At 50.7% G+C, this 21,741-nt stretch overlaps 1 protein-coding gene across 7 annotated transcripts in view; it reads right to left on the reverse strand.

Annotated features, from left to right (window-relative positions):
• Positions 1-21,741, reverse strand: part of LOC119433352 (dnaJ homolog subfamily C member 5) — a 163,394-nt gene that overhangs the window by 47,306 nt on the left and 94,347 nt on the right. For 5 of the 7 annotated variants that reach the window (XM_049658454.1, XM_049658457.1, XM_049658455.1 and 2 more), the window contains one exon: positions 1,162-1,316. The exons of the other annotated variants lie outside the window; for them this stretch is intronic. In XM_049658454.1, coding sequence (XP_049514411.1) covers positions 1,162-1,316 — 155 coding nt within the window. The remainder of the gene's footprint in view (positions 1-1,161; positions 1,317-21,741) is intronic. 7 annotated transcript variants of the gene reach the window in all.

The following is a 21,741-nucleotide window of genomic DNA, read 5'->3' on the forward strand; positions in this document are numbered from 1 at the left end:
CACGAACAGGAGGTCTCATTTCAGTTTATAACTACGGGAACTCCTTCTGTATATACTTATGATGTAATTATGCCCGTTTTTGTATTGAAGAAACTGATTCTGAGATATCTAGACTATCAAGTCAACTCCACAAGAGCAGCTCTAGCTGTAAGAGAGCAATCATTTTTTTATTTAGCTGATGTTCCTGTGAAAATGTTTTCCATTATTAGCTACGTGCTTTCCTGCCTAACTGCTTCAATTACATATTAATCAAGCCAAGCTACGTGGTAGGAGGCTTATTCAATTCAACCAAGCGCACCCTGAGCACGGTGTGCTGCGCCTACACCCTCGGTTCTCCAAGGCGCACTCTGCTCCGCCATCCTCGATCACACGCAGTGCAAGGAAGGGTACTGTCACAATGCAGTGCACCTTTGCAGCAGGTGGGTGCAGCACCACAACCGGCACCTTTCCTGAATCGAACAAACCTAATATGCATTGTAAACCACAAAACTTAATGTACTCACTCGCCAACTAGCACACGTACAAAACACTTATGTGTGTCACCATGCAACGACTCTGCCACTCCCCTCGTGGTGCTTGTTAGCAGTGGTGCTCATTAGTGTGAACTTTCTTTTAGTTCGCCTGTGTGATCTATGATGGATAATGTGTGATTTCAAAAAATAACTATGCAGCACTTTCGACTTACGTACAGTAACCTCATTGACTACAGCTCAAGTACCAAGGTTTCATCACCAGTTCATGCCATTTAACATCTGTTGCGACTTTCTGTGACAATTAAAAATGATAATTTCTACTTAAATTGCGAATAGCATGCTCGATTCTATCACTATAAATCATGGTCTTGTCATTTCCACCAACATGCCATGACAGTTGTCAGTCCCTTTAAATATCACATGTTTATCTGTGTAGATAGCCATTATATTCTTTGAGATTCTAGCTAATGCATGTTGGTAGGACATCCTGCATTCTTATCATAAACAATTTTGCGTATGTTAGCCTGACAGGTGCTACAATGTCACAGTTTTATTGTTTGTTTTTGACTACCCACATGCAATACCTGTTTTGTGGGTATCAAACTCAAAAAATGAAAACAAACTCAAAAAATCTCATTTGTTTAGTTCTCTTTGCTCAGGCAGCCTGATGATGAAAAGCAGTACTCACAGAGATGGGCACATAGACTGCCAGAGAGTAGCCGTACAGGCAGAGGGTCTCCAACAGGGAGTAGCGAGACTCCACCTTGCGGTACTTGAGCACCGCCCACAGCACCAGTGGCACCAAAAACATGTAAACCATGATTGCCGTCGATGCAAACGACACTGCAGCAAGAAGAGATGGATGTGCAAAGACACAGCATGGGCGCATCATTGTAGTATTTCATAAAAGGTAATGCCTTTATACTTATAAGCAATGGTGCTGAAAGCTAATACAAATGGTTTGGAATGATAAATGCTTAACAGCTTGAATGCTGAGTGTCATTGACCTGTTGCTTGTTGCATTCGTTATGGGCTGCAAAGTAAGGTACGATTGGCGATGCAAGAAATCCCCATGAGCAAAGACGTTGAATTGACTATGGGAATTGATGCAAATGTACTTGCAGTTCTGGGTCATGCGCACAAGTTTTTTTATGTAGGAAATTGTTTGCAGAAGATCTTCCATAGCTACAATTGTGTTTATACACATCTTTACAGCTGGCAATCATTAAATAGAACTATTGGTAACCCTTTCAGGTGCAAGTTATGATGGACTCTCTATAAATGTGTCCAATTTACAACAAATTATTTTAAGGTAATTGATACTCCACTGCAAGAAAGACAAAGTTGTAGGATGGTGCTTTGTGCATTTGCTGATGACTCATAATAATTACAGAGTAATTAAATGTTGTGTAATGCTCTGTTATTACATTAAACAAATCATAGGCACATGCCTAATTTATTTACTCACTGCAAGCATTACAAGAATTTTTTTTCAACAGTGCTGTCAGAATGCAGCAAGAAGTATGTCCTGTCAAACATGGTAGTATCTTCAGCAAAGTGGTCAACTGTGGCAGTAAAAGCACATTGGGAGTGAAATGAAGGCACAGTGAGCATGCTGGGGTTCACGTGACGCTCAATGTCCGCTCATTTTAATTGGCCATCATTTCAAAGAACACGCAAAAAAAAAGTCGCAGTTCTGCCCCCAAAGGTGAAGCATTGATTGCGATAGCAAATTATTAGACAGTTATACAAAGCAAGGTTACTAGTTTTATCAGCAGTATAAATTGCTGTTCGCTTACTAATTAAATTAAGAAGCATCTGGTCACACGTGCACGCACAAACATGAACACATCTCTCTCTTGACCACCACGAACACTCGCTGTCAGAACGCTGGCGTGATGAAGAGTGGCAGCAGCAGAGAGCGAATTTCCCTTTGTGCTGCCTCTTGCTTCAAAGTGAACTAGGCAAATGAGAAAACAGCACCAGGTTGTTTCAGGCTGCCTAGCATTCGAACCCGCTGCAGATTATAGCGCACGGATGCCCTCAGCCGTGCCATGTGCAGTTGGAGTCACAGTAGAAGAGGAGATGCGTGCTATCTTCCCTGTGCTTTCCTAACTACGGTTCGATACTTGGCCCAAATTTCAAACTTTTGTAACTGTTTTAAATGTCCTTCTGCAAGCTACGATATATAGCTGATACTTTCCATCTGGCATCGGCAACTTTCTCTTGCAGATAAGGCACTTGTTTACTGTGCACAAGACCAGAATAGCACTGGCAAATTCCACACCCCATAAATGACCCTGTATACAGTAGAACCCCGCTGTTACATTCCCGGGTGCTGCGTTTTCCTGGCTGTTACGTCGTTTTTGGCTGGTCCCAGTGTTGCGGAACGCCGGCAACTCGTTCACGTCACCAGAAAAGACAGAGCCGCGATACACTCAATGAAGCCTTTAATGGCGAGAGACGAACACAAAAAGTTTTATGAAGATGATAGCGGTGCGCGCACTTCTTGGCGCCAGGCGCGGAGGCAGCAGCCCACGTTCAATTCTCTTTCTTCGTTGTCTGCTGCTAATCTCCAACATCCTCCGGGGCCTCAAATGTGGTAACATCTAGTTCTAGACGATGTAGCTTCTGCACTGGCCTCTTGAAGACTTTGCCTCCCTGTAATCGAATTAAACAGGTGCGCACAAATCCGTCGGTGCCTGGGTACACCTCTTGAACCCAGGCTAGAGGCCAGAATAACTTGGGCGTGTTGGGAATGTCGACTGTTACGATGTCGCCGACCTTTAAATTTCTTGAGTGATGCGTGGGTGAGCGATGAGCCGATGGTAGTCGCAGCAAATATTCATGTTTCCATCGCTTCCAGAAGTCATTCATGATTTTTTGTCGATGTTGAAAGCGTCGCCGATAGTCGTTGCCATCGTAGTGGGTTACTCGGTCTGACAATGTCTTTTATTCTGGAAAAGTCGTAAGTTGCTGGCCAACTAGGAAATGCGCTGGCGTGAGGGCTACAGGCTCGCCTGCCTGATTATCAGAATATGTTAGAGGTCGTGAATTGAGCACCGCTTCAACCTCAGTAATAATAGTTGAAAGTTCTTCTGCGCACAGACAACTTCGACCTAAAACTTTGCGGAGTGCCATTTTTACGGTTCCGACCAACCGTTCCCACCAGCCTCCCCACCATGGGGCCGCTTCTACGATGAACTTGCACTGAATTCTTTGGTTCGCAATGTAAGCCTGGAAGTCGTCTTGCCGTAGTACTTTCCATATTTTTTGTAGCTCCCGCGACGTTCTCTTAAAGGTTAAGGCATTGTCTGAGTAAATGGTACTTGGGAGTCCCCTTCTTGCAATGAAACGCCGGAATGCCAACAGGAACGCCGGTGAAGACATATCTGAGACCAGTTCCAAATGCAATACTCTTGTTACTGCACATGTGAAAAGTACGATGTACATTTTCCTGTCGGAGCTCTCGGACGACTTCGCATACAATGGTCCGGCAAAATCAAGTCCTGTAGTGTGGAAAGGTTTAGTCTTTTCGACCCGGCAGACTGGAAGCGGCGGGTACGGCGTCACAGTGGGTTTTGTGCGAAAGCGGACGCATAGAAGGCATCGGTTGATTGCTTTCTTTGCCGCTTGTCGTGCTCTTGGGACCCAGAATCGTTCGCGTACGTTGTGTATTATCGCCGTTACTCCTCCATGCATGACTCGACGATGGGCATCCGCAAATACCAGCTCAGTGAAACCATGTCGACTTGGAAGTAGCAATGGATGCTTCACGTCTCGGCTGTCTGTGAGGTTCTGTAGTCTTCCTCTGACGCGTAGAAGCCCGTTCTCGTCGAGAAATGGGTGTAGTTGTGCTACCCATGATTTACTGGGTGGATCTTGCCTTTCCAGCAACCAACTCGTCTCCTCAGGAAACGATTCAGCTTGAACTTGCCGGATCCAATATCTCTCAGCAGCCAATATTTCTTCAGCAGAGATGACTCCAGCTTTTTTAATCTTGCACTTAACGTTCGAGACAAAGCGCTGCACCCATGCTGTGACACGGAGAAGCTTGTGCAGTGAACTAAACTTCGTGGCGTCTAGCAGTGGGGTTAACTGCAATGTGTTTCCTGTAGAGTGAAGCGTCGTAGGATTTGTCGCTGTTATCCCTAGGATGTCGTTGATTTGGGGCTCTGAATGCTTCACAGCTGGCCATTTTTCTGAGTCCTTACTCAGCCAAGCTGGTCCTTGCCACCAGTCTACCTCGGTAATTAGTGCGTTTAAGGAAACACCTCGGGTCAGTCTATCAGCAGGATTGGTTTCTCCTGGACAATGCCGCCTGTTACATCTTGCTGTAGAACTAAAAGGTACTGTGTTCCTACACCAAACCTCTACCGCTTCTTCCTTGAAAGAAACAGCAGGACGTTAGTCAACCCACAGGAATCTGAACAGGTCACGGTCCTCTTTTCGTATCTCCACTTGCAGGAACGCCTTCTCGATGTCTGCTGTCATAGGCACTAGGTACCATCTGAAGCGAAGGAGAACCTGCAGTAAGTCCGGGTTTAGGTTCGGGCCAGTTTCGAGGCCCCTTTGGCGTGAGAGGACGCATCAAAAACCACGTGGAGCTTGGTTGTGAGCGAGTCCTCACGAATAACCTCCCTGTGTGGCATGTAGTACGCAGGGCCATCTATCGATTCCTTGTCAAGTACAACTTCAGCATGGCCGGAAACAATGTACTGACGAATCGCCGTATCGTATCTCTCAAGCAATCCTTCGGGCTTCGAGATGCGCTTAACCAGATTTCGTAAACGGTTGAGTGCGACGCTGTAATTGTCTTGTAGTAGCTCAATATCCGGTTCTTTACACGGCACGGCTACTTGGTACCGCTTTCCAATATTTCCAAGTTTACGTTGGAAAACAGACAACGTGTCTGCGTGCCCATGAGTTGCTTCGTTTGGCGCAATTCCCATAGCATCCAACGACCAAAAGGACTCCAGTGTGCTTCGGTCTGATCCTTTAACTTCTCCAGCTTGCACTCGGAGGACGCAGATCATCACTTCGGATGTTCCATTTATGAAGCTCGTTTTCATGGTAGGACCTTGTAGTGTCCAGCCGAGATTAGTCTTGACCGCGACCAATCCTTGCACTTCCGTGCTGAGTATGATGTCGCCGCTCAAGATGTTCCAAAGCTGATCAGATCCTATGAGTAGCCTTTCTCGCCACATCCTCGAGGCACAGTTTGATTGTCCGCCAGGCGGTAACTTTGCTCGCGTAATTTGGCTGCGAATGAACACTGCATAGCCGTGGCAGAGATGTCGTGGCAAATTACTGGCATGGTTATCGCTTCAATGATGTGCTCGCTGTCATCAAATTGACTACGTAGATGAACCTCGACGACGTTGCAATTTCTCACACGAGAAGGAGCGTCTGACGCAAACGTGTTCACCGCTAGGCATGTCTCTCTAATGATTTTTAATCCCAACCGCGCCACCAGGTCTTCCTTAATGAACGTGCGTTGACTGCCTCCGTCGAAGATGCCTCTGATGTAAGATGTCTCGTTGGAAACCGACGATCCAAGAACGAAAAGTCTGTAAATTAATGGCCTTGTCAAGTTGACAGCTTGTAACGGCAGTCGACCGCGGACTCTCTCCTTCATTGGCTTGGTAGCATCAGATACGACGTTATGTGGCTTCTCGCCCCTTGTCGCTCGAAAAGCTGGGTCACACATCGTTGAAGCATGCCGCGCACACCAACTTCCGCCGGCACTCGTTTGCGCGGTGGCCTTTTATAGTACATCGGTAGCACCTCATAGCTTTAGCCAGCCGGTTCTTTTTCTCTGATATGGTCAAGGTAGAGCTGCATACCTCGGTTGCATGTCTTGTAGATTTGCAAAAGAAACATTCGTTGCGGATTTGTTTTGATTGTTCCGATGCATGCAGGACTGATGACGATGGCACATGCTTTCTGTAGGACCCGCCGCCTTTGAAGGAGGATGTTGATGGAGCACAATGCTCTCTTGTTTCGAGCTCTATCTGTGTATATCGCAAGAGCTGCTCGAGTTTCTTGCAAGACGTTGTGGTTGCCTCCCCTGAAGCAGAGGGTGTCGTGCCTTGTGCGTCATCCTGGAGACGGTTATGGCAGTGGAACGCGACGACGATTTCTTGTGGCAGGGATTGAAGCAGAATGTCGTAGAGCATCGCCGCAAAACTGCTGGTTGGAACTTCTAGGACGTTGAGGCACCGGACATTCAGCTGGACTCCGTCGTACAGCCTGCGCAACTCCCTCGTATCCAATGGAGACGTCACGGGCTGCATTTCGCGGAGCGCTCTGAAGTGATGCTGTACAATCCGGCTCCTGTCCCCGAACCTCTGCTTTAGCGGATCGATGGCACTCTCATAACACGCTTCAGTCGTTGGTAGTCCGGCAATGGCAGCTGCTGCTTCCCCTACCAGGTAGTTGCGGAGGTAGTAGAATTTATCCGTCGTGCGCAGAGTTGTATTCGCGTGGACCGCGCCATTGAATTGCTCCCAAAACGACGTCCATTGACTCACGTCCCCATGGAAAGGCTTGATGGTCAGCGTTGGGAGACGAGTTCCGAAGCTCTGTGACGCAACTGTTGTTGGGGCAGGTGGCGTATTGAGCGTCGTCGAGGGAGGAGTCAGCACCGTGCTGCCGACGTTGAGATCTTCGAGTCGGGCCCGGAGGCTTGTCAGGGTCTCAAGCGTCTGGTCGTCATAATGCGCTGCGGACTCGTACTCTCTTTCAAGATCATCGATAGGAATCACATCCTCAAGCTCGGCATTGATCTTCTGAAGCTCGTCACGGCTGGCGACGAGTTTGTCGATAACCTTGCTGAATGCCGTGCGGTCGTTGCAGCCGCTCTCCAGCAGCGTCGTCGCCTCATTAATGATTTTCGTTGATTGGGTTCGTCTAGCAGAGCGTTTCGCTTTCAGGCGGTCCATATTTCGTTAGGATGGCGGATTACTTGCTCGTAAGGTAGCCGGTTCAACGCGTTGCTTCCCTGGGTGCGGTTCCGATGAGGATCAGATTGCTCCGGCTTCAGTTTCTAAAAGAAACTCGTCGGCGCCGGCGCTCGTTGTCCACGTCGTTGGGATCCGCTCGTTGTCCCGGGTTTCGGCACCATGTGTTGCGGAATGCCGGCAACTCGTTCACGTCGCCAGAAAAGACAGAGCCGCGATACACTCAACGAAGCCTTTAATGGCGAGAGACGAACACAAAAGGTTTTATGATGATGATAGCGGTGCGCGCACTTCTTGGCGCCAGGCGCGGAGGCAGCAGCCCACGTTCAATTCTCTTTCTTCATTGTCTGCTGCTAATCTCCGACACCCAGTACAGCTCCCATAGAACCCAATGCATTGGTAACCCCGCTGTTACGCCGCAACTATGGGACCGTTCCCGCATCATACGTTGTGAACTGCCACACCGCGCCCGCCCGAGCGGCCATTTTCACTTTTCATGTCACTTGGCTTGGTTGCTTGACGGTGGCATTGGCCGCCCAAAGTGCCGGGGGCGACACTTATTACGTATTTTCGGTTTCCGCCAGCAAAAGTATGGCCTTTGAGATCCGCATTTGCTATCTAAAGATGGTGTCTATGACGCGTTGCGGCCCTAAAATTGGTTTGGGCTCATAGATGTTCCGTATAAAGTCCAAGGGCGATAACGCCGTCGCCGCGCGCCGTATGCTTTCTTTTGCGACGTATGCCGTATGTGCGAGTGAAAGCGTGCGAGGGGAGCCGACGACCGCGTCTCGCGCGCGAGAACAAGAAAAGCAGGGAGGAAGCGCGCCTCCTTCCGTTGGGCTCGAGGCACCGGCGAGGGAGCGAGGGAGGGGGGGGATAGCGGGGATAGCGGGCAGAGTTGTGCTCTGGCATCATACTGGGCGGCGGCGCACGGTCGCGCGGGCCGTATCTTGAACGCGATCTGCGTGGGGGCAGAGTCTACGCAGTGTAGGTGCGTCGGCGGCTCGTAGCTTTGTGCGTGCTGTGTGTTCTCGGCGCTCAGTTTGCGTCGAAGGGATAGACAACAGCACGAAGGTCACTTCGCTCGCTTCTGTAGCGGCACATAACTGCGCGTGTCCGTGCTCATCGAGTATGATGTGTTCATGTTTGCCTGTGGGTGCTCACACCATGTTTGTTAATTAGTTAATAAGTGAATGTTTACAAGTTTATACGGACGATAAAACTACTATTCTTACTTTGTATAGCTCATCGCAATCGATACTTCGGCTGTCGGGCGAAACTACTTTTTGTCACACGTAATAATTAAAATATTGTGTGCAGTTCAACACTACTCCCATTTCTCAATTTTTCCTGTTTCCCGGCTCTTGCGTTTCCCGGCTCTTACGTTTTTTTTAACGGTCCCGTGAAAAACATAACAGCGGGGTTCTACTGTATATGGTAAATGTGACATATGCCAACAGTGACATGAAGCCATTTTCTGCCAGTGAAGCAATAATGCAGGCGTACACGTTCAACACTTTGACAAGGAGTGGATCTTTGCACTGTCACACATTAATAAACACAATGAGGAATCAGTGACTGCCGTGCCTTTCAAGAAAATTTATACGCAGTAGCCAAAATACATCACAAAGAGATGTGCTGTGTTGCGATTTGGCACTGGCGAAAGAACCGTGTGGAAAACATTCAAGAAACAAGGATATGGCTTTTCCAAGGCAACATAATCACAAAGTTTTCACTGCATTTAAAAGCAACCTCTTGGATTAAATCTGAAGGATGTTTGCACCAGTGTGCATGTGACCGAGAGTGAGTGAACACAAAAATTATCATAAGAGTCTTGGCGGATCTCAGTGTCTTTTAGTGCTGAAAACCTGTTTACAAGGGAACAATGCCATAATGAAAGAAGTTCATAGCCTCTGTGACTTTCTGAAAATAAGTAAATGCAATTGGCTGGTGCATCTATATCGTACAGTCAACAACCTATTATGCGCCGCCACTAATAACGACGACCATCATTTCGGACACCTTACACCACGGTGTGCGATAATTTGGACTTGGATTTCATGAGCGTATGCTAAATATGGGCACCGGGTCAAGCAGAAATAGCGATATTATCGCTTTGAGATAATGCCGGCATGGTCATAGGCCACAGTGTCAGTGCTCCATGTAACCGAAACTAGCAAAGCCCAGTCGATCTAGCAGTAGCCCATAAGAATTTAAAGGGGCCCTGAACCACCCCTCGGGCTTGGTGAAATAACATATTCCGTGGGTAGCATACGCTGTTGTGAGCATCTCAGCCAAGTTCTGCTGTCATACGTGGTCCGTGGAGCTCGCAATCGGAACACGAAGTCACCTTTCTCTCAGACACTCTCGTTTCAAAAGACTCCATGATCCTCGCTCTTTTCTGTGTGCTTTATTTCGTAATAAAGCACACTACAATACACGACTGCTATTGGTTGCTGCAGCCGGCTACACCGCGGCCGCCGCAAGGTGGCGCCACGAGTCCAGTGGCTAGGCGCACTGCGGCTCGCTGAGGACAACTGCGTTTGGCTGACGTTTAGCGCTTCGTAGGCACCAAAATCGGAAGTCCAAAATGAAATTTGAACTGCGCGCCATGGTTACATTTCCAAACCGAAGCGTTGTGGCCCTGCCCAGCTCCACCGTAGCCTTCACAGTGCAAGGCATTGAAGGAGGAAGGGGAGCACAGCCGAGGCCGTGTTCGATTGCCAATAACTCCGCTTCTGCTGAATGCATTGAAGTACTTTTTGCGGCAAAGTGATTCTGAAATGGCCTATTTTCACTTCAAATGTATTTCTCCACTTTGATAAAGAGTGGTTCAGCGCCCCTTTAAAGCATGCATTGACACTACTTTTGTCTATCTGAAGTGACGGCATCACGATGGTCGAGATTCTCGCTGTGATTCCGTAGCAATGCTTTCTGTTTGATTCAATGCCACTCTTATCATCCGCTGTGGCCGGCTGATCCCGTTGATAACGTGAATGGAGCGTCGCTCTGACCACTGACGAAGCGCGAAAAGCGTGAAAAGGAATTGCATAAATAAATTCATGAGCAATTTCACTCTGCGAAGGTGCATGACCAGCAAAGCTCAGAGGTGACAGAGAATTTTGAACAAAGGTACGAACATATTTATTTTACTGATCGGTGGTCATCATGATGATAAGTACGCACACACATTCGCGTATCACCTGTGTTATTAAAACTGTCCATTACATAAGACAATGAATGGCTCATACCCCCTTAATCAATGGTTCATACCTCCGTAAATGCACCCTCCCCATTACAACGACAGAAAAGAAGTGAAATTCTGTGCTGGAATGATGAGCAGCAACGGAGCCAGCTGTGGAACAAGATGACGACGAACCCGTGAGCAGTGGCCCGGGCGCGTTTGCGCTGTTGCGCCGAGGGGCGCTATCCCTTTCCCCTTGGTCACCTTATCAGACGCACATCTTCTTTCTGGAGTTTTACGTGCCAAAACCAGTTCTGATTATGAGGCACGCTGTAGTGGAGGTCTCCGGATAAATTTCGACCACCTGAGCTTCTTTAACATGCACTACAACGCAAGCACACAAGTGTTTTTGCATTTCGCCTCCATCGAAATGCGGCCGCCGCAGCCGGGATTCGATCCTGCGACCTCGAGCTCAGCAGCACAACGCCTTAACTAACTGAGCAACCGCGACGAGTTATCAGACACACACTACGTCACGCACTACGCCATACATTCACAAACACACATCGTTTTAGACACAGGTGGCCGTTAAACTGAGCTCCGACGCGAGAGGCGATATCAGTTTGCTTTTGTTGTTGGCTCGTTCACTGTCATTTCTTAGGGGAGAGTTTTAGGGAGAGTTTTTCTGTGCGGACGCCATAAAATCCCGGATGCTAGCCATAGACAGCTTTACTGTAAAAACATTGCAAGGAATTCTGGCCACGGGATGTCTAGGCCAAGGGAAAGTGAATGTGCGAACAGCAACACACGTTGACAAACCTGGGCTGTATTCTTAAATGATCACTTTCGAAAGATACCTTCGTTTTCACGATATTTTGCATGATTAGTACCGGACACGTCGACAGGCAGCAGCATTTTTGCATGGTGATAAGATAGTGTGCTTGGCACTGTGCCAAGAATGCCGTCGCTCTTAGATGCCATGCATCTTGCACTACAGTCATATGAAATTGAAGGTGTTAAACCTGCTTATAACGAACCTCCATATAACGAATTCCTGGATATAACGAAGTTTTTCTATTCCCCGCCATTACTCCATAGAAGCACATGTACTTGAGACCTCTATGTAACGAAGTGGCAGCGGGAGACCCCCTCGATATAACGAATTTTTCCCTCCGACAACCTAGAGATTTCGCCCGAAACTTTGTCATTTTTGCGCGAGCAGCAACCGGAAGCACCTTCTCCGCCGCGACAGAATGCGAAGCGATCTCACGTGTGCGTGCGTGCGTGCGTGCGCGAGGCGGGCCTCCATCCCTCAACCCGGCGATCTTGCCGCCGCGGGAGTGACCTTTCCCCCTCCTTTCATTCAAACCTGATTCTGCCGCTTGCTGCAGCTGGCCTAGCACGCCAAGCCGGCACTCTCTCCTTTTCCAGTTGATGTTGCCAAAGCGCTGTGACACATCACACTCGATGAGCGCGGACACGCGTTGTCAAACGCTGGCGGCGTGTAGAAGTGCCGCTGGAGAAGCGAGCGAAGTGACCTTCGTGCTGTTGTCTATCGCTTCAACGCAAACTGAGCGCCGAAAACAAACAGCACGCACAAAGCTACGAGCCGCTGACGCACCTACACTGCTAGACTCTGCCCCAACGCATATTGCTTACAAGATACGGCCCGCGCGACCGCGCACTGCCGCGCAGTACACAGTTGATGCCAGAGTACAGTACAACGCCACCCCGCTATCCCTCCGCCCTCGCTGGTGCCTCGAGCGCAACGAAAGAAGGCGCACTTCCTCCCTGCTTTTCTTGCGCACGCGAGATTTAGATGCAGTCGTTGGCTCCCCTCGCACGTTTTCACTTGCACATACAGCATACAGCGCGCAGCGACTGCGTTATCGCCCTTGGACTTTATACGGAATATCTATGAGCCAAAACCAATTTTAGGGCCACAATGCGTCATAGACACCATCTTTACATAGCAATTACGGATCTCAAGGGCCATACTTTTGCTGGCGGAAACCGAAAATACGTCACAGTTGTCGCCCCCGGCACTTTCGGCGGCAAATGCCATCGTCAAGCCACCAAGCCAAGCGACATGAAAAGTCAAAATGGCTGGTCAGGCCGGCGCGGGGTGGCAGTTCGCAACGTATCATGCGGGAACGGTCCCGCAGTTGCGACGCAACAGCGGGGTTACCAATGCATTGTGTTCTATGGGAGCTGTACTGGGACCGGCCGAAAACGACGTAACAGCCGGGAAAACGCAGCCCCCCCGGAACGTAACAGCGGGGTTCTACTGTAACACTATACGACGCTACGATGCCATCGTGACGCTCACTCGTTGTTTCCGATGCCTCGCGCTTGTGCGAAACAACACCGCGTCCACGCATCCGGTACCTGGTGCGACATTCCTAGGATGAGTGCTTCGACAAAAACGGAAAACGGGTGCGCGTTACAATTTAGGGCGTGTTAGAAAGGAGTAAATACAGTAAGAGTTTCTTTTTTGAATTTTCGTGCCGAACCTGCATATACCGAAATCCTCTTTATAACGAAGTTTTTCGGGAATTTGTCAATTTCGTTATATCTAGGTTTAACTGTATCTCCAAAAGTGATGATCTGAGAATACACAGCTTTTTTGGCCACTTGTGGCCTCTCGAAACATACACTCATCACAGTGACACATGCCATCGGAAGATCCAGTGGTTTGGTCCAGCAAGACTTCCACGATAATGTCCGTATACAAGTGCAGAAACTAGAGAATGTGATCATCGCGAGCACGGCAAGTACGGAACGAGCTTCCAAACTGCAGCATATCAACACCACACAACTCGGCGGAACCGTCTATCAATTAAATCCCCACATTCGACACCCATACAATGTGTGCCGCGGAGTGATATACGGCCTCGAACCGGGTACAAGTCTCGTGGAGATTGTTGCCAGCCTTCGGGTGGACTCAAGATACACGGTTCTCGGCGCACGCATGCTAGGATCTTCAACAGCCGCGGCGATCACCTTCGACGGAAAGCACACCCCTTATTACGTAACGTACCATAGCGGTGACTACAGATGCAAGCACTACCGAAAATCCGTCCAATACTGCAGAACCTGCGGCGCCATCGGACACCGACAGGATATCTGTCCTCAGCCGAGGGCCAACTTCTGCTACACATGCGGTCGCGATGGGGTCATGGAACAACATGACTGTCACCCGAAGTGCAAGATTTGCGGCGGAGACCACGAAACGGCAGGCAAGGAATGCAAGACGAAACTCCGTAAATACCCGCCCCCCTACCAAGTAAGAAGACAGCAGCTTGACAACGCTCGCGCCCGGGAGAATCACTGGAGCTCAAGCACCGAAGACTTCCCATGCTGGTTACCACCTCGGACAGCTCACAGGGGCCCTCGCCTCAACAAAGACCTGGCCGGAGATGCTCTCACTTTATCCTAAGATAAAGGTCACGCTCTCGGTCACGGTCTCGCTCCGTTAGGCGAATCACTTACGTCGCCGCGGCGAACAGAAGCAGCGCCTCGAATTCCTCACGCAACACGAGCATTTCGGACGCGACAGCGACTATACGGACCCTCGAACATAAAGTACAGGATCTACAGAGGACGCTACAACAACAACCGGTAGCCGAGTGCAACACGCCAGAACTTTGAGGACAGAGTAGCGTAGAGAGTAGAAGAAAGCATACTAAAACAGGTAGAAGCCAGAATAATGAAGCGGGTAGACGAACGACTGCAAGCATATGAAGCAAAGATTCTCGACCTTATTGAAAGACGCCCTCAAGAGGAAACCCTCACTACGAAGCTTCTCACATCAGCACACAGAACCATACAGACAGTGATAACTTCTTTCCGGGGTTTTACGTGCCGAAACCAGTTCTGATTATGAGGCACGCCGTAGTGGAGGGCTCCGGATTAATTTTGACCACCTGAGGTTCTATAACGTGAAATACAACACAAGCACACGGGCGTTTTCGCATTTCGCCTCCATCGAAATGCGGCCGCGACGGCCGGGATTCGATCCCGCGATCTCGTGCTCAGCAGCGCAACGCCTTAGCTAACTGAGCCACCATGGCGGGTAAAAAGTGAGTGAATAAGAGCCCCTTATGCGCCCCGCATGGTGGTGGAAAAGTTCATGGAAAAGTTCAGTTCATGGAAAAGGTAGATCCACTAACCCGTAGGGACACCACACTCGACGCCAAACTGGATGGCTTCATGGAACAACAACACAACTTCATGACCTATGCTTACAAGAATTTCGTGACTCATGAACATCTGGCGGAGCAGTTTGGAACCAAACGCAAAGGACGGAAGACAGTGCGAGCGGAATCCGCAAAGGATTCTAGCTCGACAACACAAAACCACCTACTCCAGGCGGAGGACAACCATCAACATGGCGGCTCTCAAACGTAGACATACCGAGTCGCTTCCCACCCTCCGCATTTGGCACTGGAATTGCAGATCCTATTGACACGTATACATGTTTATCTTTCACCGGTGGCCGCTTTCCACCGGCTAACAAATGTTAAACGTTATCGCTCGGCGCAGGACGCGCCTGTATCGGAAGTTTCTAGAACGTTATCGATGCTTCTTTCCGTTGCCTGTTTTCACCGACGCTTATGTTATCTGATTGTATGACCGACGCGAATTGTCTAGAACTTTCTGGAAGACACGCGGGCATCAGGGATTAATCTGTAACCTTCGATGACTCAGGTATAAAAGCCCACGCGCTTCGCTACTGTTCAGATTTTCGACGATCGCCGACTGTGTTCGCCGCTATCGTTGTGCTTTGAGTGTAGCTGGCTTTTGTGGGCACAGGTTCGCCCAATGAACAACCAGTTTCGTCATACACAGTTTTGCGACTGTTTTCTCTACAGTCACTACTACGTGACATCTGGTGGAGGTGCTAGTTCGTTCATGCACCGAACGCCCCCGCAAAGCCGCGACCCAAGCCCGAAACCGGAAAACGAGACCAACGTCGCCAAGGAGCAGCGAGCTAGCCATAGGCAGCAAGGACTTGTGCCGGAGTTCGGACTTCTTCCCGAAAAGACCACTGCAATCAAGGCCAAGTCAACGACCAAAATGGCAGCACCAGCGTCCCCCATCCTGCTGCAGCAACCTCGGGAGCCACCGACTTTTCGTGGATCATCTGCTGAAGACCCTGAAACCTGGCTGGAGACATACGAAAGGACCGCGACGTTCAACAAATGGAGCGACAACGACAAGCTGCGCCATGTTTATTTTTCATTGGATGATGCTGCTCGGACCTGGTTTGAGAACAGAGAGACCACCCTGGTGACGTGGGACCTATTTCGCGAGAACTTCATGAGGACTTTCACGAATGTCGTGCGAAAAGAAAGGGCCGAAGTTTTATTAGATACCAGAGTGCAACTGCCGAATGAGAACATCGCAATCTTCACGGAGGAGATGACTCGCCTCTTCCGCCACGCCGACCCCGATATGTCCGAGGAAAAGAAAGTTCGGTTCTTGATGCGGGGTGTCAAAGAGCATCTATTCACTGGATTGATGCGCAACCCGCCCAAGACTGTGGCAGAATTTGTTTCGGAGGCCACAACGATCGAGAAGACGCTTGAAATGCGAGCCAGGCAATACAACCGCCGTGCACTGACAAACTACGCCGAAGCTCAAGCTCTAGGCGCCGACGACCTGCACGAGACGATCAGAGCGGTTGTACGGGAAGAACTACAGAAATTATTCCCAAGATCGCATCCTCAGGTGACTTCGATCGCTGACATAGTTAAAGAAGAGGTTCAGCGATCACTGGAAGTGCCAGAAGTTCCGGCATCGCCTCAACCACAGCCGCAAGCGATGACCTACGCCGCCATCGCCCGTCGTCAAGGGCCCCCTCCGCGCTCGCGCCAGGGCCCCGTAACGCCGCAGTTCCGTCGTCCACCGCCGCTGCCGCCAGCACGCCCGCCCGTCGCCCAGCGCAGCTCCCAGCGGAAGACGGACATTTGGCGCGCCCCCGACCACCGCCCGCTCTGCTATCACTGCGGGGAAGCCGGCCATGTCTACCGCCGATGCCCATACCGCGAGATGTGCCTACGAGGGTTCACCGTCAACGCGCAACGTCCACAGCTTGGCGAGCGACCACGTGACATCGCCGACTACCTTGCCGGAGCCCAGTGGCAACCACGACGACCCTCACGCTCGCCGTCACCAGGCCGCTACATCTCGCCGCATCGCCGCCTGTATGCCGGCCCAACCTGGGGCCGATCTCCCAGCCCATACCCGGGAAACTAAAAGCAGCAACTGATGGAGGTGCGGTTGCTGTACGATGCAATGCCGAAGATCCTCCGCCGCCGTCGACGCCGACGATTCGCGAATCATCACGACGAGATATCAGCATGCCGCCTAGCAACAGCCTTGACAACACATCGCCGCCGAACGAAGACCTTCCGACGCGACAGCAGCAGCAGAGCAAGCCGACGCAGCCGTGATCCGACGCCACGAATTAACCGCAACGCCAGACGCCGGTCTACCCATCTAGACGTGCTCATCGATGGTCATAACGTCACCGCTCTTGTCGACACTGGCGCCGACTATTCAGTTTTCAGTGGCGCGTTCGCCGCCAAGTTAAAGAAGGTGAAGACGGCCTGGCAAGGACCCGATATACGGACAGCGGGAGGTCATCTAATAACGCCGGCTGGAATCTGCACAGCGCGAGTCACAGTAAACAACCGCACTTACCCAGCGAGCTTCGTAATCCTGCAGCACTGCTCCAGGGACGTCATCCTAGGCATGGACTTTCTACACCAACATGGTGCAGTCATCGACTTAAGGTCCAAGTCGATAACGCTTTCAACACACAAAGCGATACCGCCGGATACAAGCATCAGTTACCATGCCTTGAATGTGCTTGAAGAACAAGTCACCGTTCCGCCTCGCTCAAGCGTAATGATTTCCGTCGGTACCGAAGTGTCTGCAGACATGGAGGGCGTCATCGAGGGCGATTATCACTTACTGCTCGACCGTGAAATTTGCGTCGCTAGAGGCATAGGTGAACTACGCGAAGGGAAAGCAAGAGTGATGCTCACGAACTTCAGCCACGAATATAAGCACATTAACAAAGGCACCACGGTAGCCTACATCGACGAAATAGTACAAGCCAGCAGTGCTTCCGCCTTCACGGATTCTAGTGCACCTTCAATGACGACTGTAGTACCTGAACCAACTTTCGACGTCAATCAGAACCTTCCCAATCATAAGAAAGAACAGCTAAAAGCTCTGCTCCTGCAATACAAGGACTGCTTCTCGTCGTCGTCAAAAGTTCGACAAACCCCTGTCGCCAAGCACCGCATTATAACCGACGAATATGTCCGCCCACTCCGTCAGAGCCCGTACCGAGTTTCGGCGCGCGAACGTGAGGCCATAAGGCAACAAGTCGACGAAATGCTATGCGATGACATCATCCAGCCGTCCAAGAGTCCGTGGGCGTCCCCCGTGGTGTTAGTGAAGAAGAAGGATGGAACCCTACGTTTCTGCGTCGATTATCGTGGCCTCAACAAGATCACGAAGAAGGACGTATACCCCCTCCCACGGATTGACGACGCCTTGGATCGACTCTACAACGCAAAGTATTTTTCGTCGATGGACCTCAAAACCGGCTACTGGCAAATCGAAGTCAACGAGAGGGACCGGGAGAAGACTGCCTTTATAACACCAGACGGACTGTTCGAGTTCAAGGTCATGCCGTTTGGTCTTTGCTCGGCACCTGCGACTTTCCAACGAGTCATGGATACAGTACTGGCAGGCTTGAAGTGGCAGACTTGCCTCGTCTATTTGGACGACGTCGTTGTGTTTGCCTCAAGCTTCGAAGAACACCTGCGGCGCCTTGAAACAGTTCTTCAAGCAATCAAAACCTCCGGACTCACGTTAAAGCCCGAAAAGTGCCACTTCGCATATGAGGAGCTCTTGTTTTTGGGCCACGTCATCAACAAGTCTGGAGTGCGCCCCGACCCTCAGAAAACTGCGGCCATCTCCAACTTTCCTCCGCCCGCTGACAAGAAGGCAGTGCGTAGATTTCTTGGACTGTGCACCTATTACAGGCGCTTCGTCAAGAATTTTTCACGGATCGCTGAGCCACTGACGTATCTCGCGAAGGCCAACGTCGAGTTCAAGTGGGAGACGCCGCAAGTCGAAGCATTCGAAGAACTGAAGCGACGCCTGCAATCGCCGCCAATACTTGCGCATTTCGACGAAAACGCCGATACCGAAGTCCACACCGACGCAAGCAGCGTAGGACTCGGCGCCGTGCTTGTGCAGAGGACTGACGGACTAGAAAGGGTTGTAAGTTACGCTAGCCGGTCGCTATCGAAGGCGGAAGCAAATTATTCCACAACAGAAAAGGAGTGCCTTGCTATCATCTGGGCTACATCAAAGTTTCGGCCCTACCTCTATGGCAGGCCCTTTAAAGTTGTGAGCGACCACCACGCCTTGTGTTGGCTAGCTAACTTGAAGGATCCTTCAGGTCGCCTCGCACGCTGGAGCCTGAGACTTCAAGCATTCGACATCACCGTCGTTTACAAGTCTGGGCGAAAGCACTCTGACGCCGATTGTTTGTCTCGCGCCCCCGTCGAACCGCCGCCACAAGACGACCAGGATGACGACACTTTCTTGGGACCCATCAGTGCCGACGAATTCGCCGAACTACAACGAGCCGACCCGGAACTAAGGAGCCTTGTAGACTACCTGGAAGGCAAGACCGTCATTGTGCCGAAGGTGTTCAGGCGAGGATTGGCGTCGTTTTTCTTGCAAAACGACATTATCCTAAAGAAGAACTTCTCGCCTCTCCGAGCCAACTACCTCCTCGTGGTACCCTCAGCATTGCGTCCAGAGGTTCTGCAAGCTCTCCATGACGACCCAACGGCTGGACATCTCGGTTTTTCCCGCACTCTCGCGAGGATACAAGAAAAATACTACTGGCCTCGCCTCTCTGCCGACGTCGCCCGTTACGTAAGGACATGCCGAGACTGTCAGCGACGCAAAACACCGCCGACAAGGCCAGCCGGACTTCTACAGCCAATCGAGCCACCTCGCCGACCGTTCCAGCAGATCGGGAGGGACTTACTGGGGCCTTTTCCGACGTCGACGTCCGGGAATAAATGGATCGTCGTCGCTACGGACTACCTCACCCGCTACGCCGAAACAAAAGCCTTGCCCAAAGGCAGTGCCGCCGAGGTAGCCCGATTCTTCGTTGAGAACATCCTCCTGCGTCACGGTGCCCCAGAAGTCCTCATCACCGACAGAGGCACGGCCTTTACGGCAGAACTAACTCAGCTAGACAAGCCATCGCCGCACCACCGCCTACCACCCGCAGACGAATGGCCTCACCGAGCGCCTAAATAAGACCATCGCCGACATGCTGGCAATGTACGTCGACGTCGAACGCAAGACGTGGGATGCCATCCTTCCGTACGTGACCTTCGCATACAACACGGCCGTGCAAGAAACGACGCACATGGCGCCGTTCAACCTGGTCTATGGAAGGAACCCGGCAACGACGCTTGACGCCATGCTACCAGACGTCGCTGACGAAGAAAATCTCGACGTTGCCACTTATTTGCAGCGTGCCGAAGAAGGTCGACAGCTCGCCCGCCTGCGCATCAAGAACCAGCAGAGGACCGACAGCCGACACTACGATCTACGACGACGCTACGTTGAGTACCAGCCCGGCGACCGTGTTTGGGTCTGGACTCCGATACGCCGACGAGGACTTAGCGAGAAACTGTTGCGTCGCTATTTCGAGCCATATAAGATAATCCGACGTATTGGCGCACTGGACTATGAGGTCGTGCCAGACGGCATTTCGCAATCACAGCGGCACCGGGCACGACCTGAAGTCATCCATGTGGTGCGTCTTAAACCTTTCTACGCCCGCTGACGACGTTAGGTACTTTGTTACTTTGTTATTGTTTATTTGTTTGTTTATTACGCATGGTTTTGTTTTCGCTTTCGTGTTTGTAGCATCGGGACGATGCTTTTTAAGGGGAGGGTATTGACACGTATACATGTTTATCTTTCACCGGTGGCCGCTTTCCACCGGCTAACAAATGTTAAACGTTATCGCTCGGCGCAGGACGCGCCTGTATCGGAAGTTTCTAGAACGTTATCGATGCTTCTTTTTGTTGCCTGTTTTCACCGACGCTTATGTTATCTGATTGTATGACCGACGCGAATTGTTTAGAACTTTCTGGAAGACACGCGGGCATCAGGGATTAATCTGGAACCTTCGATGACTCAGGTATAAAAGCCGACGCGCTTCGCCACTGATCAGATTTTCGACGATCGCCGACTGTGTTCGCCGCTATCGTTGTGCTTTGAGTGTAGCTGGCTTTTGTGGGCACAGGTTCGCCCAATAAACAACCAGTTTCGTCATACACAGTTTTGCGACTGTTTTCTCTACCGTCACTACTACGTGACACTATAGACCCTGCTCGGCCAACCTGCAAGAATATCTCAAAACAAACAATCCTGATTTAATCGCGTTACAGGAAACCAACACCAAGAAAATAAAGCTCCCCGGCTACAACACTATGGCACACACTTCCCGCACCGCAATTCTTGTCAAGAAGACACTAACCGCACAGCCGCACGAAATTGAAGACACTGAAATCGAACACACCATAGTGCAGGTGTTGCCGACTCGCAAGAATCAACAGAGCCTATACCTGGTCAACCTCTACAGCCCACCGCGAGAGCAGCTACTCCACTACGACCACTTCGTCCGAGACCTTTGCAAGAGTGTTAACAGTAACCGGCTTGTTGTAGTAGGAGACTTTAACGCCCTACACGCGGCCTGGGGCTACCCCAATACCACCAAGAAAGGGGCACGGGTTCACGACGCCGCACAACAGCACAGCCTTACGCTATGGAATGACCTGTTCCAACCCACCCGAGTGGGCAACAGCGTGTCGAGGGACACCAATCCTGATCTCACGTTCACCCGAGACGTGCGAAAGGTCACGTGGACCCGACTCCCAGACACGCTAGGGAGCGTTCGCTCGCCAGGGTAAATGCCATCAGACACAAACACCGTAACAACCCGCAGGCGCGCTACGTGGACGCAGCCAAGTATCCGGGCCGAAACGCCTTCGCCACCAGC

The sequence above is a fragment of the Dermacentor silvarum genome, chromosome 11, assembly GCF_013339745.2.
Source record: "Dermacentor silvarum isolate Dsil-2018 chromosome 11, BIME_Dsil_1.4, whole genome shotgun sequence".
Classification (NCBI taxonomy): Eukaryota; Metazoa; Arthropoda; class Arachnida; order Ixodida; family Ixodidae; genus Dermacentor; species Dermacentor silvarum.